The 15,029-nt window shown below is 42.2% G+C and overlaps 1 protein-coding gene across 2 annotated transcripts in view; it reads right to left on the reverse strand.

Annotated features, from left to right (window-relative positions):
- hip1 (huntingtin interacting protein 1) overlaps positions 1-15,029 on the reverse strand; it is a 56,640-nt gene that overhangs the window by 12,144 nt on the left and 29,467 nt on the right. For both annotated transcript variants that reach the window (XM_034096778.2, XM_071205207.1), the window contains exons 9-25: positions 14,289-14,346; positions 14,040-14,115; positions 12,974-13,117; positions 12,316-12,410; positions 12,068-12,140; positions 11,733-11,916; positions 11,381-11,469; positions 10,764-10,880; positions 10,333-10,434; positions 7,300-7,494; positions 6,295-6,442; positions 6,118-6,204; positions 5,198-5,305; positions 3,990-4,126; positions 3,281-3,391; positions 3,025-3,083; positions 1,783-1,876 (exon numbers count right to left, since the gene is read on the reverse strand). In XM_034096778.2, coding sequence (XP_033952669.1) covers positions 1,783-1,876; positions 3,025-3,083; positions 3,281-3,391; positions 3,990-4,126; positions 5,198-5,305; positions 6,118-6,204; positions 6,295-6,442; positions 7,300-7,494; positions 10,333-10,434; positions 10,764-10,880; positions 11,381-11,469; positions 11,733-11,916; positions 12,068-12,140; positions 12,316-12,410; positions 12,974-13,117; positions 14,040-14,115; positions 14,289-14,346 — 1,877 coding nt within the window. The remainder of the gene's footprint in view (positions 1-1,782; positions 1,877-3,024; positions 3,084-3,280; positions 3,392-3,989; positions 4,127-5,197; positions 5,306-6,117; positions 6,205-6,294; positions 6,443-7,299; positions 7,495-10,332; positions 10,435-10,763; positions 10,881-11,380; positions 11,470-11,732; positions 11,917-12,067; positions 12,141-12,315; positions 12,411-12,973; positions 13,118-14,039; positions 14,116-14,288; positions 14,347-15,029) is intronic.

Genomic DNA, 15,029 nt, shown 5'->3' on the forward strand with positions numbered 1-15,029 from the left:
GATACAGTAGTAACTGTGGCCGGTGCCTAAAAGTGTCAGCCAAACGGCTGCCCACTAGACAATATAATATTGGGAGGATGAAATCCTCCTTAATGGCCATACATGCAGAGCACACAGCACACACAGTGAAGATTGTTCTCTGCATATCGTCCTAGTGCTAGGAGTCTAGTACTAGGAGCAGTAAATACAACGATATAGCGCTACTGCAACCATACCATGCGTTTACCGGGAGCGGGAGCGAGAGCACTGCCCTCACCGGCTGAGTTAAATAATGAAGCTTAACAGTACATGCAAGGTGTTAGCCAAGCGGCTGCTGCTAACAATCAAGCAACCAAGTCAGAACACCATGTTAAGACCAGCTAATTCGCTTCTAAGAAAGAGAACAGCCCGCATAGAACCGTGCCTGGTTACAGTAGTAACCGCACATGCCGTGCACACAGCACCCGCAGTGAAGATGTTCTCTGCATATCATCCTAGTGCTAGGAGTCTAGTACTAGGAGCAGTAATACAACGATCTAGCGCTACTGCAATCAAACCCTATGTTACCGGGAGCGGGAGCACTGCCCTGAGTTAATAGTTAAGCGCAACAGCAAGGTGTTAGCCAAGCGGCTGCTGCTAACAATCAAGCGACCAAGTCAGAACACAAATGTTAAGACCAGATAATAGCTTCTAAGAAATAGAAAGTACTTACCTTACTCTCTGCATCTAAACGAAAAACGGGTTTAAAGTATATGACACTCTGGGCTTTCCATAGTAAATTGAATGAGAGACACAGCCAAAGCTGGGACTCAAATGCTAATGATAGCTCGGGCACAACGCCACAAGCAGAACTTTCAAAAGAGCATAAGGGCAACTTTATGGGAGAGGAAGCGGGAACACTGTCGTCACCAGAAATTCTAAGCCAAACAAAAAATAAGACGGCAATCAGGACAACTTGGCTGGGAGAGGGTGCGGGGACACAGCCATCACCAGCAACAAGCTGACACAAACCTGTCTGTCGAGGCTCTGCACAGCGCACAGCCGGCCACAGCTCCTGGAGGACGTGTTAACGACCCGTAGCTCCGACTGTCAGTCGCGAAGCTGCACGCGGCCAGCTGCTTGCAGAGAAATCCCTCAGATCAAACGTTCAAACCTGAACGCTGTAGGCTACACAAATGTAGCCACGGTACCCTAGCCCAGCGAGAAGATGAAAGGAACAGATCCTCTGACGACACCGGCTGATATAGCCGGTGTCATGTGGGTCACAGGTGACTTTGTTGTTATTGGTACTCGAGCTGCGCATGCGCGCGATGGACATATCCAGTGCTTAAAGCACCGCCTCTGGCGGTCAGTAGGGACGAAATAGAACTGTGCAACATAGTGCAATCAAATACTACACGCTGCAATAAATGCACTTTAAAATATGTTGGGAGTGTGAGAAGAGACTGCATTATACTGTAAGAAGTTTTAATAAAAACAATTACTGGTAACAAGTTATGTTATCATAGTAAAAAAAGGCAAAATCACACATTTCTTGAACCACATATTTACATAAAACCGACCTCATTTCCTCCAAACTTTGCATATTTGAATATATAGTCTACCCATCAGGATTAAAAGACTGCACAGCTGCAAATACTCAGCTAGTAAGGAGAAAGTAGATGTTGGAACTAGTGAAATGATGCTGAAGATCTTGTTAATTTTGTTTTAAATAATTTGACCCACATCTCTTTTTTAATGTTAAAAGCTGTATTTTACAGTCTATGGTTAACACACAGAAGAAGAACCTGCAGTGTAACTCACCCTGCCGCTTTCCACGATGTCCCTTTGCAGATTTTTGGAAGAGACAACGAGCTGCTTGATCGCCTGCATCAGCTCCGTGCAGGACGCCAGAATCCTGCAGAGGGCGACAGAGCAGAGGACAAACACTGTCACTGGAAATCTACAGCTGCGAGCATCTGTATTTCAACCATCCTGGAACATTTTAGATATGCAGCATAAAACAGAAAGAAATAAGCTTCTACGTTATTTGGAAATAGCAGTTAAGTAAGTCTTATATTCTAGTGTTTGTAGCTGCAATAATTGTTTGTTTTGTTTCTAAATGTGTCTCACTGGTGCTGCAGTTACTTGGAAAAATATCCCTTAATTATCAAGTCAGAGAGAACAGAGGAGCACAGAAAATCTAATTGGCTTAATTTAGACACAAAGAGCATTAGTGCACAGATTGGATTAACATCTAAACCCCACAAATGAACTGATACTTCTCTAGCTTTGTATGATTTAGAGAAGATGCATCCAGCAACATCAATACAGCAGTGAAGTTTAGATCAGTGTCTCATCAAAGATTTGTGAACTTCCTGGATGTTTGAGTTGAACCTTATATGTTGAAAGAACTAACGATAAGACATCTTTGCGGCTCCAGATAAACGTGACTGACATTACCAGCATTACAACTACAGAATGCCCACTAAAGAAACTCATTTCAGGCTTGCTTGGATGAAGAACTGCAGAACAAAATGATGTGCTCAGACTTCACAGTTTGCATAGGCTGAGTGGCTGAACTCAGGCATTCTCTGCACGTCTCTCCTCAGTGTGTGACCGTCTGAAATATCATGTGACTGTTGTGCATCTCTATTTCCTCTCTGCAGATCATTGCCTTCGTTGGCATCCATTACATCTTGTGGTCAGCTCTTTCACAATCAAACAATTCGAGGCCTGGCTCAATAACAGATTGGTTCCTCCTCTTATCGCTGAGCAACTCCATTTGTCTTTAAACTGAACTATCAGCGGTTGTTGATTTGCAAGTGTATGGTTAAGTTATGGATCCTTCTTTAATCTTAGTACAAACAAAGATAAAGTCATAAAGAAATCAGTTTGAGGCTCAACTGAAGCACAATTCAGTCAAATGTGATGTTACTGTAAAGCCTAATGAGATTGAGATGAGTTCGAGACTCTTTAAGTACTTCTTTAATTAACGTTAAAACGTATTTTTGATATCATTATTGTGATTGTTCAAATGCATCTTATTTTGTATCTGTGCTTTACCTCTCATTGACTTCCATGTGGATTCCCGTATCACTTTCTCGAGACTTGTTGAGCATTTCCTGTTTGGAGGCAAAGGAGAGACAAAAAAACCCACTTTGAAGTTAATACTGTTGGAAAGTTAAACCCAGGGGCTATGTTTTTTACACTGCTTGCAAAGAGCTTTACAGAAACACACACATACACAGCTAATAGCAAGTGCATTTACAAACACATCTCTCACCAGATGACCACAGCTTAACATACGCTTTACACACACCTCTATCCTGGCAGCAGCAGACTCCACAGCAGCGGAGGTGGCAGACATTTCCTGCTCCACCATATCTCCCAGCTCCTCCTGCTGCAGCTCCAACCCCCGAGGACGCAGTTTCTGAACAAAGACACATGAAGAGATACTGATGTCAGTAAAAAAAATACCTACACTTTCTCCCTGGCTAGATTCTGTGAAAGGTGGGATGATAACATATTGATCCAGTTTTGAGCGATGTAATGTATCACATTGGGGCAAATCTGCTCAAAAATTGTCATCTTTCCCATTGTCAAAATCAACTAAATATGTATTTAATGACATTAAAGAGTCTTAGATCACACTAATCTACATTGCAAACCCCAGCACGTCGCTTTACAACTTTAACAGATTGAGACTTTGTGTAACCGACTGGATCATACATACTGCTAATGCATAATATCATCAATCCTGGCCAACCAGTGGCAACAAAAAAGGCACTTTAAATTCTAATTCTCCTGATGGATTTCATTGCAGCCCGGTTTGCAGCAGACGGCTGCAGTGCTCAATACTGGACCAATTTTTTTAAATACTTGCTCCCATTAGTCATTTAAGGCACAAAAATCCAGGTTAAAAATAAGAAAGGCTCCTTTTAAGCTAATCACTGTTCTCATAATACAGCACATTTTATGATTAGGGAGTGCAAATGTTGTATGTGTATAGTATAGTAGTGAGTATGGACCTCTGCAGCAGCCAGGATGGCCTCCAGAGCGGCCTTCAGCCTGCTGCCGTCTGCTGCCGTCAGGCTGTCCCTCTGCTTCATCAGGCCCAGCAGGTCCAGAGCTTCAGCGCCGCACAACTTCACACTCTCTGACAGGGCTGAGACAAGGACACACAGGGCATTCAAGTGTGTAAAACATAACACAAAGGAAAGCACCACTGATAATATTAAATATAGATACACTTACAAGAGTTAAAGCTAACAAATGTGATGCTGCAAAATCATTCACACTTAATTGTCTGTTAAATGACCATATCATTTCTTCTGTTAACTCTGATATGCATCAGCGCCACTAGCGGCTGCAGCTGCAGTGTTAATTATACTGATGACATCCCCTCAGGCAAAGTGTCACCTAACAGCTGAAACAGCTGCTATGATATGATAGGAGGAAGAGGGGAAACCAAAACTACAGCAGCTGCCCGCCTGTTTTTATAGCTGCAGGACAGACAACTAATGTGATCAGATTGAAGAAAAGCTTTTGAATGCTGCATTCAAAGGTTTCGACAAAGTAAAACCTACTGTTATATACGGTTTATGGATCAAACAGGGTCAGCATTTATTTTCAGGGTCAAGCTTCAATTGCCGCTTCAGTTCGACCCAGTTTGGATTCTATGTTATGAAACTTGATTGTAGTGAAAGGACTGCAGGCCAGAGCTCCATTATATTTAGGCATGCTTAGACTGGCCCAGGCTGCTCACATCTCCCAGGGGAGCAAAACCCTGCAAACATCACACTGAAGGAAGTCAGCTACTTTATTTTAATCGCGCATGTTTTGGCTGAAAAAATGTGTAAATCTTTTTTTATTTCTAACTTCAGGACATTGAGATATAAACACTAAAAAAAGCTCTAAAACACTAACAGCAGAGATAGAGACGACAGTTTTGGCTTAAAATGCCAAACCTTACAGTACACGTATAACACATGAGGAGATATAAATTACCTAATGACATGTCATAACATGTTTTAGAAACTGACTGACCCACAGATGAATATCAGGAGATAATGATCTCTACACACACACACACACACACACACACACACACACACACACACACACACACACACACACACACACACACACACACACACACACACACACACACACACACACACACACACACACACACACACACACACACACACACACACACACACACACACACACACACCATCAGCTTGCTCCACAGGCACCATGTGGGAGGTGGCGCTGCCCTGAACGATGGTGTCTCCCACCAGGTGGCCACACTGGGTCACCACTCGAACCAGCTCAGATACACCTAGAGGAAACAAGTGATTTTTTAGACTTTAAGGATTGCCATTATTAACAAATACTAAAAACATACAACTATATATTTATGCTTCCTGCCCTCTCGCTTCAATTCATTTTGTTGTTTGATATTACTCCCAAATTTGAATTACACACTAGCTCAGCCATCACCTTTGTTTTATCAGCGGTTCTTACGCCCGCACACACCGGTTCTTCCTCCTCACAGGTGTTTCCACTTATTTTGACTGATTAGACCTGTTCTCTGGTTGGATCTGCACAGACATGCCTCTTATGATATTTCCCTCACTAGCTTCTCAGTTAGGTTGCACCTGCTCGCTTTTTGAAATAGTGCATAATTCTCTGCATAGTTTCCCAAAGACCCATCTTCAGTTAATCACTGGAAACACTTGTGTGGATATAATGGGATTTCAAAATGATAATTATTTTAAAAGTCTGTGGTTTCAACTACGTTATTCATGAACATTTTGAGTAGATAAACAGTTATCGAATGGCACTAAAGCATCAGTTAAAATGTCTGATTATATTTCATAATGTTGATGCATACAGAATCTAAATCCACCTTTTTGTTTGCCGCTTTTAATAAATGAAATAATCTGTTATTTCTAACACAGTACTTTTATTCTTGTATTTTATACCAGTCTTATTCGATGTTGACCATATTTTAATTTTATTAATGACTGTTTTTTCATTCTATAGTGTTATTATGTTGCATGACGTCCAAGGGCATCTAATGTTTCTCATTAAGTACTTTGAGAAATGTGTGACACAAATAAACTGGCCTTGCCTAAAAAACGCTCTCACCTGTGTTGTCAGCCAGGAAGGCCTCTCTGGCAGAGTGGAGTCTGTCCATACAAACTAAAGAGGCCTGACATCTGGATGCTAGGTAGTCTGCACAGATACACAAAAACAAAGAGCTTAGAAACCAACACGTAGGCATGCACACTACACACAGTGCTAACTAGCATCAGCAGCTCTGACCTGCGGAGCTGGTGCAGCTGATGTGTGCCGGGTCGTTGATCTGAGCCAGCGAGTCCGTGATGATCCTCTCTGCCTCCTCCAGAGCTCCCTGGAGGCCGGACCAGCGCGCCGCCACCAGCTGGCTCTCCAACGCCTGCTCCCTGCTCTCCTGGGGACGCAAACACACACACATGAAAGCCTTTAATAGAAAGTGACATCAATTATTTTTGGGCAGCACCTGGAAGCTTTTTGACATTCTCCTAGATCCATCAGGTTCATATGAGTTCACATTATCATTAGATAGAATAGATAGAATCGGAGGATGAAACCCTCTTTAATGGTCACACATACATGCACACACAGTGACATTTGACCTCTTTAACCCATCCTAGTACCAGGAGCAGTGGGCAGCTATTATAATATTTTATATTCCATGTACTTGTATATAGACTCTCCTTGCACTATTTCTATTATATTTGTATTTACTTGCACTACTTTATCTGTTTTATTTGTTCTAGGTCCTATATATATATGTTGCCCTTTTGGAGGAGGCTGTGACCTAAGTTGTCCATCTACACTGTAACTTATGTGTGAATGACAATAAAGCCTTGAATTGAAAATGAATTGAATTGAACAGTGCCCGGGGAATTATTGTCATTTGGATGGTCTATGTTGTAAGTGTATTAAGTTATTATGCAACACAACATACAGTATATTGCATGTCTGTCTGCCCTGTCCTCTATTGCCCCCCCTGGCGTGTAGTTTTTCACCCATTAATCGTACAGTAAGTTTGTTTGTGGAGTTTTGCCTTGTGTATTGCAAGAGTCTAGGGACAGAGAGTGTCATATACTGTGTGTAAAGCCAACTGAGACAAATGTGCATTTTGTGATATTGGGCTAAAGCTCCAAATGTTAGAATTAAGAGGCTCATTGCTGGGTCCAGCTCTTGCTACAGCAACATCTAATGATGTATTCAGCTCATTCAGAAAGTGGATTAGGAAAGATGTTTGATAAAGTGATCAGGTACCTTCTCATTGAGCTGATTCTGCAGCGTTTCGGCTGCCTTCACCCCGCTCTCCCTCTGAGTCGCCAGCGAGCTCTGGACTTTCTCCAGCTCCTCCCCCTGCACAGCTAGCTCCGCCTCCACCTTCGACAAAGACTGCACAAGCTCCGCCTTCTCAGACTCCAGGGCGACCAGCTGGGTGCCGAGAACTTCACTCGACTGTGTGGACAAAATAAAAGATGGAGGGATAAAAGGAAAATGTGAATTTGAGGAACAATGAACCCACAGGAAGGCATGGTTAGGATAATAGGTAGCCGTCATGACATGTCAGGATGTGGTGTAATGCGACTGCTCTGACCTCACAATAAAAAACACTCTTTACCTCCAGAACTTTGATTACAACAATATGTTCTTCATTTCAGTTTGTGGAGAGGCGTACAGTCTTCAGGAGTTTGGGTTGAGGTCAAGTTTACAATCAAACAAAGACCGGGAAGATGTGGTTATGCAACTTGGCTGCAACAAACATGAAGTCTGGCAACACAGTGAGGAGTTACATCAGATCCTGTGTACTTTAAAAAATAACATCTTTAAACTGTTAACTACTGAGTGCTTTAGAAGGTAAGAAGTGTGAGACTTACAGCCTGAGTCCCAGCAGGTCCGACAGAGAGGGAGAAATGTTGAGAAAGGAAGAGAAACAGTATTAAGAATCTGGATGTAAACTGTGCGGCAGGAGCAAGTGAGAGCTGGAGGAGTGTGATGGGAGCGATGGAGCGTGGGCTGTGTGAGAAAAGAACTATGGAAATTGTAAAGATGGAGGAGGCGGAGAAAGAGGAGGACAGAAGAAGTGACGGAGGGGACAAGTAGTGGCTACACAAGTAGCTCGTCATGAGTGGGAAGCAGAGATGGAATAAAACGTGGAATTGGGCCAGAGGGAATCGAGAGCATCAGCGGGGTTATGTTGTTTAAAGGCATAACTTCATGGATTATTAAACTGGCACTTTTTATGGCCTTCAGATTGAAGCTAGCTGCTCAAAGAAACAAACTAACATGAGTATACTGACCCAATTACACAAGCAGATGTTTGGACAAGATTTGACTGCCTCTGTGTTTTCATTTTGGTCTCTTCTTTTAAAGAAATGCCTGCAGTCGCCTGTTACAAACATCATCTTTATGCAGAGATGACAAACGCAGGCCGAGAGAGGATCAACAGGAAGACAAGCAAACTTTTGTACTACCGTTTAAGCAATGTGCCCCATGATGTGAGAGAAATGTGTTAGCATATCTCTTGTGTCAGAGACTGCATGTGGTGGATATTTGGTTGTGCAAAGGACAGTCAGTGACTAAGAGGGGATATTGCATAAGAAATGACAAAGAACATGAAATGAAGGGAGGGACAGATGTGTGATAGAGGACAAGACATGAAGTGCGAACACGAGGAAAATGAGAAAATGGTATTGATAAGTATACTGCATCATACAAGCTCAACTTCCACATTACAGTCAGGATTCACAGTCTGTTCTCCAAACTGTAGTCAGGATGTAGTTTTCATAATGTGAACATTGCCTTATTGTTCCTGGTTAAAGGCCCCATGTCATGGCCATTTCTGCTGATCATAATTCCATTGTTGAGGTCGAACTAGAATAGATTTATATTGTGCAATTTTCCAAACTCACATTGGTTTCGCATACAGCATCTCTGTATAGTATGTGTATTCACTCTCTGTCCTAAACGGCTTGTTGGAGCTCATTCCCCCCCCTCCCTGTGAGCCCAGTGGCCGTCTGCGAGACAGCGAGACACAGCGAAACCCAGCCCGAACACACACACACACGCAGCCTGGCTGGGAGTTTGTGTGTGTGCTCACACACCGACTGACAGCCTCGCCACGTCCCGCCGTCTCAGGGAGGAGAAATCGGCGGAGCTGCAGCTGAGAAAAGATTGTGTGTGTGCGTGTGAGGAAGTCACATTTGGACCAATCCACGGACGTAACGTAACGGCTCCACGGATTGGTCCATTTGGGTATGGACACGTCAATGTACCCAGGAAGAAAACAATGGAAAAAGAGAAATCTCCAACGAGGCGTTCTGGGGCAGCATAGACAGGTCTTTTCTGTGTTAGAGTTGTACTTGCTACAGGGTGTACTTTGAGGGTTTGTGACTTTGCAGACCGCTTACATGCAGAAAAACCTTCATAACACACAAGGGACGGGTAATAACCGGAAAAGCACGACATGGGACCATTAAGGTCAGTTTGACTTTCCACAAATACGGGAATGAGCGTCTAAGATGTAACCAACACTACGAAAATACTACAAAATGGTGTAAAAAAGTGAGATCAGCAAATAATTGATGACTATAATATGGTCGCATGACGCAGGCAGCCCATTTTTAGATTTCCTCCAGACTGTGCTCCATTAGGATCACCCCGGTCTGTTAGTCATGGTGAGAAATGTCACATCATTAATTACTTTACCCTATCCTGTAGCAGCCACTATAATCTCTTTAAATTGGGACTGTTATAAATGAGTTTAGAAACTTATTTTACAGCAACTTCAGAGGTCTAGTGAGCAAGCTGCTGTTAAGCCAGGACTGGGCTGTATGTGAAACACACAATATACCCCCTATATGTACATATATACTGTATATAGTGCCTTTGTGGATTTATTCATGTTGTCATTCCTTCTTCTCATTACATTCGTGCAATAATGTTGGTCAAATATATGTTAGAGCGTCTTAAGCATGTTTCTCTTTAGTGATGTTATGTTAAATGTCTGTTTCCTTGTATCTTGTCTTACATATTTGTTGTTGTTGATGTTGCAAATGGAGCTGCTATGATGCAAGAAATCAACTTGCCAATTGCAATCACGCCTGATTGTATATTTGATGTTATATTTTTTATTATTTATGTCTTCCCCTCAGATATCCCTATATCATTTTCATCTTCCTTGATCTCTTGTTGCTGGGCCGTTCATTCTCGTCCAACACATTTCTATAATAGCGTTGACCCTGATTTAAAGTGCAAACAGCTATAAAGTAAAAACTGAAACTGTAAGTATCTGACCTGTTGTGTTGAGCCCACGGTCGTCTTCAGGGAGTCCAGCTCCGTCCGGCTGGAAAGCAGCTCTCTCTGCAGATCCTGAAGCTGTTCCAGCTGCTCCTTCTCCTGAAAAACAGAGTACAAATCTCACTTTAGAAATCTCTTATCAGCTCAGTTTGTGGAGCTTAACAATAACTTTTTACACAGACACAAATATACACTTTTATTAAAGGGGAATTTCAGAGAACAGAGTTTACAATGGAGTTTGTTGGACCTTTTTAAGGCAATATGGATCCCGAAAAAACTAAAAATCTAAAAGGTCATTATTTGTTCTCCTGCACCCTGAGGTTCAGCACCGTTGGACCCAGAGCCAATCATTTGACAGATAAACGCTGAGTTGGAGAACGGGGCTGGGCGTGTTTTTGGAGTGATAACAAAATTCATTTCGTACACACCTGTTTTTCTGCGACGTCCTGAGCGGCCTTCACTTTCTCTTGCATCTCTCTCCTCACTTCATCCACTTCATCCTGAGCCGCCCGAGCCACCGTCATCTGCCGGGTCACCTCTGCGTTCTGCACACACACACACACACACACACACACACACACACACACACACACACACACACACACACACACACACACACACACACACACCACACACACACACACACACACACACACACACACACACACACACACACACACACACACACACACACACACACACACACACACACACACACAACACACACACACACACACACACACCACACACACACACACACACACACACACACACACACACACACACACACACACACACACACACACACACACACACACACACACACACACACACACACACACACACACACACACACAGAAAAAGGACATTGGGCACAGATGCCGACACGCAGAGAAAAACACCAAAAATGGTCAGGACAGAGGCTGGATCTTTAGCTTGGGGGATATTTAAAAAGGATAGCAGAAGGACAGGACTAAATATAACTTGGATGGGTTTTTTTGAAGAGGGATTTATTGGACATGAAGAAGTCAGACTTTTCTCTCACCTTCCTCAGCAGGTCTGCATGACTCTGAACCAGCTCTGAGTACTTCTCCTTCAGTTTGGTGTAGCGCTGCTCATTGGCCTGAGCTTTTTCTGTTTGAAAACACACAACGGAATGACAGGCATTAACAGATTATAAGCAGGCACAATAATTAACTGCAGGTAAATCATTGCTCCAACAATTCGGTTGCCAAAAGGGGTGGGGATTTGTCAGACAAAAAAGAAATGAGGGCAAGAACGCTTTAATGATTACAAACTACTATGATGGATTGATATATTTCTCAGAATCATATCTTTACACCCATAATAATGTGACCAAGAAGCTTCCTGCTGCAGAGACAGATGTCCCGCCTTACTCTCTATCTCCGTCAGGCTCCGCTGCTCCTTCTCCGTGTCCTCTCGGACCCTCCGCAGGTCGTCCAGCTCTGCCTTCAGGAACTCGCTCTCTCCTGCCGCCTGCAGCCTCAGGTGGCTCTGCTCCGCAAGCTCCGCCTCCAGCTCACTGACACGTCCCCTCAGCGCCTGGCACAAGCGACCACTCTGGGGAGGGAAAGATATAGAAAAAGAGATGGGAGAGTGAGCTAAAATACGTTGTTTTTGTGAGAGAAATTATATTTGTAAGATAACTATGCAGGCTAATTAGGAAATCGATGATGACAATTACATTACATTACATAATTAGATTCTTTACCTCCAGTCGGAAAGACTCAAGCTCTTCTTTTAGGGCCTGGATCTCTCTCGTCAGCTGTTCAATCAGACGATCTCTGGAGGTTGCAGACAAAACATCAATCATGAAATCAGGAAATCAATTACATTTTCAAGGTAACAGATGTATTGAAATTCAGGTTGATTCTGCTCCAGATATTTGTATTATATGTCCATGTTTACGTAATGAAATCAAAGATCTACTGTGTATCTCTGTTGTTTTTCAGTTCTTACTTGTCATCCTTGCGCATGCCGTTCTGACTGAAGTTGAAAGGGTCGACTGCAGCCGTGGTGCCAAACAGGTCATCAAACTTCGTCTCCAAAGGAGCCTTTTAGAAAAGGTTAAAGAAAAAAATCTAAATTATCAAAATAAATCTAAAAATTGCATCATTTTATTATTTCATTTGTTGTCAGTTATTATGAAACATAATACATTACTGCCTCTATAACTGCATGTATTCGAATATGCATATATATACACTCAAGATACTCAATTGTTTCCATATGCCCATATACGGTCAATGCTCCAGCTGTTTTGCAGCTAGATTTTGGGTCTAAAATGCCATTAATACCCTTTTTATTATCCATGTGAAAAATAAGACAAATACATTTTCAACAAACGGCTATGGGAAAGGCAATATGTTTAACACCATGACAGTAAAGTTTGACTAACTATCTGTATATAAATGTGTTTGTACAAGTCTAATAGGGAGTCTATTCACATCTGCACTGCTGGCAAGTTACATCCTGCTTTGATCTCCTTCAGTTCAAAACGATCTCATAACTACTCCCAAAAACACAACGATCCCCTTGTTTGTTTGGATCGCTGGCTTCAAAAGCACATTACATTTACAGAAGGCACCGTTCAGTGATACTTGTCATGTTTAGTTACCGGCATCACGGGGACGTCCATGTCCACCAGGTCGTCTGTCTCCACCACGTGCTCCGACTCGGGGGACGACGACTCGGCGGGGATCACCACCACGGGGCTGATGTGCTCCGACAGAGCCGACGCACGCAGGAAGTTGGGAGGGTTCTGCAGGAGCCAACAATTGTAATGTTTAATAACTATGGTTTTGGGTTATTATTTTTCTATAATACAATTATCCCAAAATATCTTAACCCTCCGGAAATCTGATATGTGTTACAACAAAAGAGTAAGTATAATATGAATATCTGGTGCCTACATTCAACACAAGTCCACTCACATCAATTCAATCTTCATTAAAGTGGTCATTTGCTTTGTGTCAGAATTTGTGTCATAGTAACTTGTCAGAGCAAGACTTAGCTCACACTGTATGACGGGATGTAGCTAAAAAGTCAAAAGCATTAAAGTGCCAATAGAAATGTTGTTTGTCTATCTCACCAGGAAGCCAATTTTGATTGCACAATGTAAAGGCCAGAGAATAACGATACCATCTGACTTTAGCTTGGTTCCCTATAAGCCTTGCTTGCTTACAGTTGAAAAGTTGTCTAAAGGTTTCCTTAAAATGAAGAGAAACAGATAGCCGCTCAATAATTTGCAGGGCATGTTTTTTTCACGTCATGTTGCGTATCTGTTACATCCTCAAGTAGATATGAGTACATTAAAGACTGAGTGTGAACCAAAAGTACACAATGTGAAGACAGCGTACGTGTCTCTTTTATAATTTCCGTTTATATCACATGTAGCAGCAAACATGCATAGCCTTTTGTAAATGAAGGGGGGTAGATACAAGCTGAGCAGTTGATGTGAAAATAAAGAAGTTTAATATATAACATACATCTCATCAAGACTTACTTTTGAGCCTACAAACAACCCATAATTATAGATGAACTATCAGAAGGCAGAGCTTTAACATTTGAAATCAATAGACACATGTGTGAACAGAAACCTGAAACAACCGTCACGGGTCAAATGAGGCTTGGGTGTGTTTATAATGTGGAAAATTAAAGACTAAGCGAGGGGCGGTCCTCACCTCAGGCAACTGTGGGATCTGAATCAGCCTCTTGAAGAACTGCAGATTACTGGAGCGGTAGAAGAGACTCTTTAACCTGAAGCAGAGAGACGGAGAGATCAGGACAGAGGAAGGGAGGGCAGGAGAGTTGGACATTGAAAATGAATTCAGCACGGTACTAAAAGCTCAGTCCTGGCGTCCACACTTAGTGGATGAGCAGAGTGAAACCGTGACAGGCTGAGTTTCTGAGACAGAAAGTGAACTTCATACTTCTTAAACTGTTCCTGGAAGCGATCTCTGTGTCCCTGGAGAGTGTCTGCTGGAAGGCCTGCAAGCACACATCAAACACAAGCACGTCAAATCTGTTCAGGTATTCTGTGTGTTTATATAGTGTTGGAGTGCACACTTGGATGGTGGGGTTCTGCGTATGAATGTATTAAAGCGGGCAGGTGAAAGCCTTCAAAAATCTCCCTAAACACTTTTCTTTTCAGAAACTGAGAAAGACTTTTTGAAAGTGAATTCATGCATTTTTGAGGTAATCCAGCTAAGCTTTGAGAGGTTTCAGAAGCAAATGGGTCTAGACAATTCTTTAACTCCGAGTTGAGCATGTCATCTTCAAATCTTTGAAGAAAAATTGCCATGCCTTTGAAGTATCCACACACATTATTTCTGCTATGCGAGACGTTCAAGAGCTAAAGGTAAAGCTGGGAACTCAACAGCTGAATCCAATGCATTAAAGTTAGACTTTCTTATCTTAGTATAATACCAAAAGAACCACCTATATATAATCCAACTAAAGTATACTTCAAACTAAAATGTAGATTTTCTTCACCATCATTATGGCTTTGATTGTGTTACTATTGTTTATCTGTCTTAGAAAGCTGCATCATTTGAGCTTTTATTATTATTATTTTCTTAAGTATGTTTTTCAGGTCCAATACTACGAAATACTTTGATTTTGAGATGAGCGAAAACAATTATTTTGATAAATCAATCCACCATTAAAATAGT

This window comes from Pseudochaenichthys georgianus, chromosome 13 (genome assembly GCF_902827115.2).
Source record: "Pseudochaenichthys georgianus chromosome 13, fPseGeo1.2, whole genome shotgun sequence".
Classification (NCBI taxonomy): Eukaryota; Metazoa; Chordata; class Actinopteri; order Perciformes; family Channichthyidae; genus Pseudochaenichthys; species Pseudochaenichthys georgianus.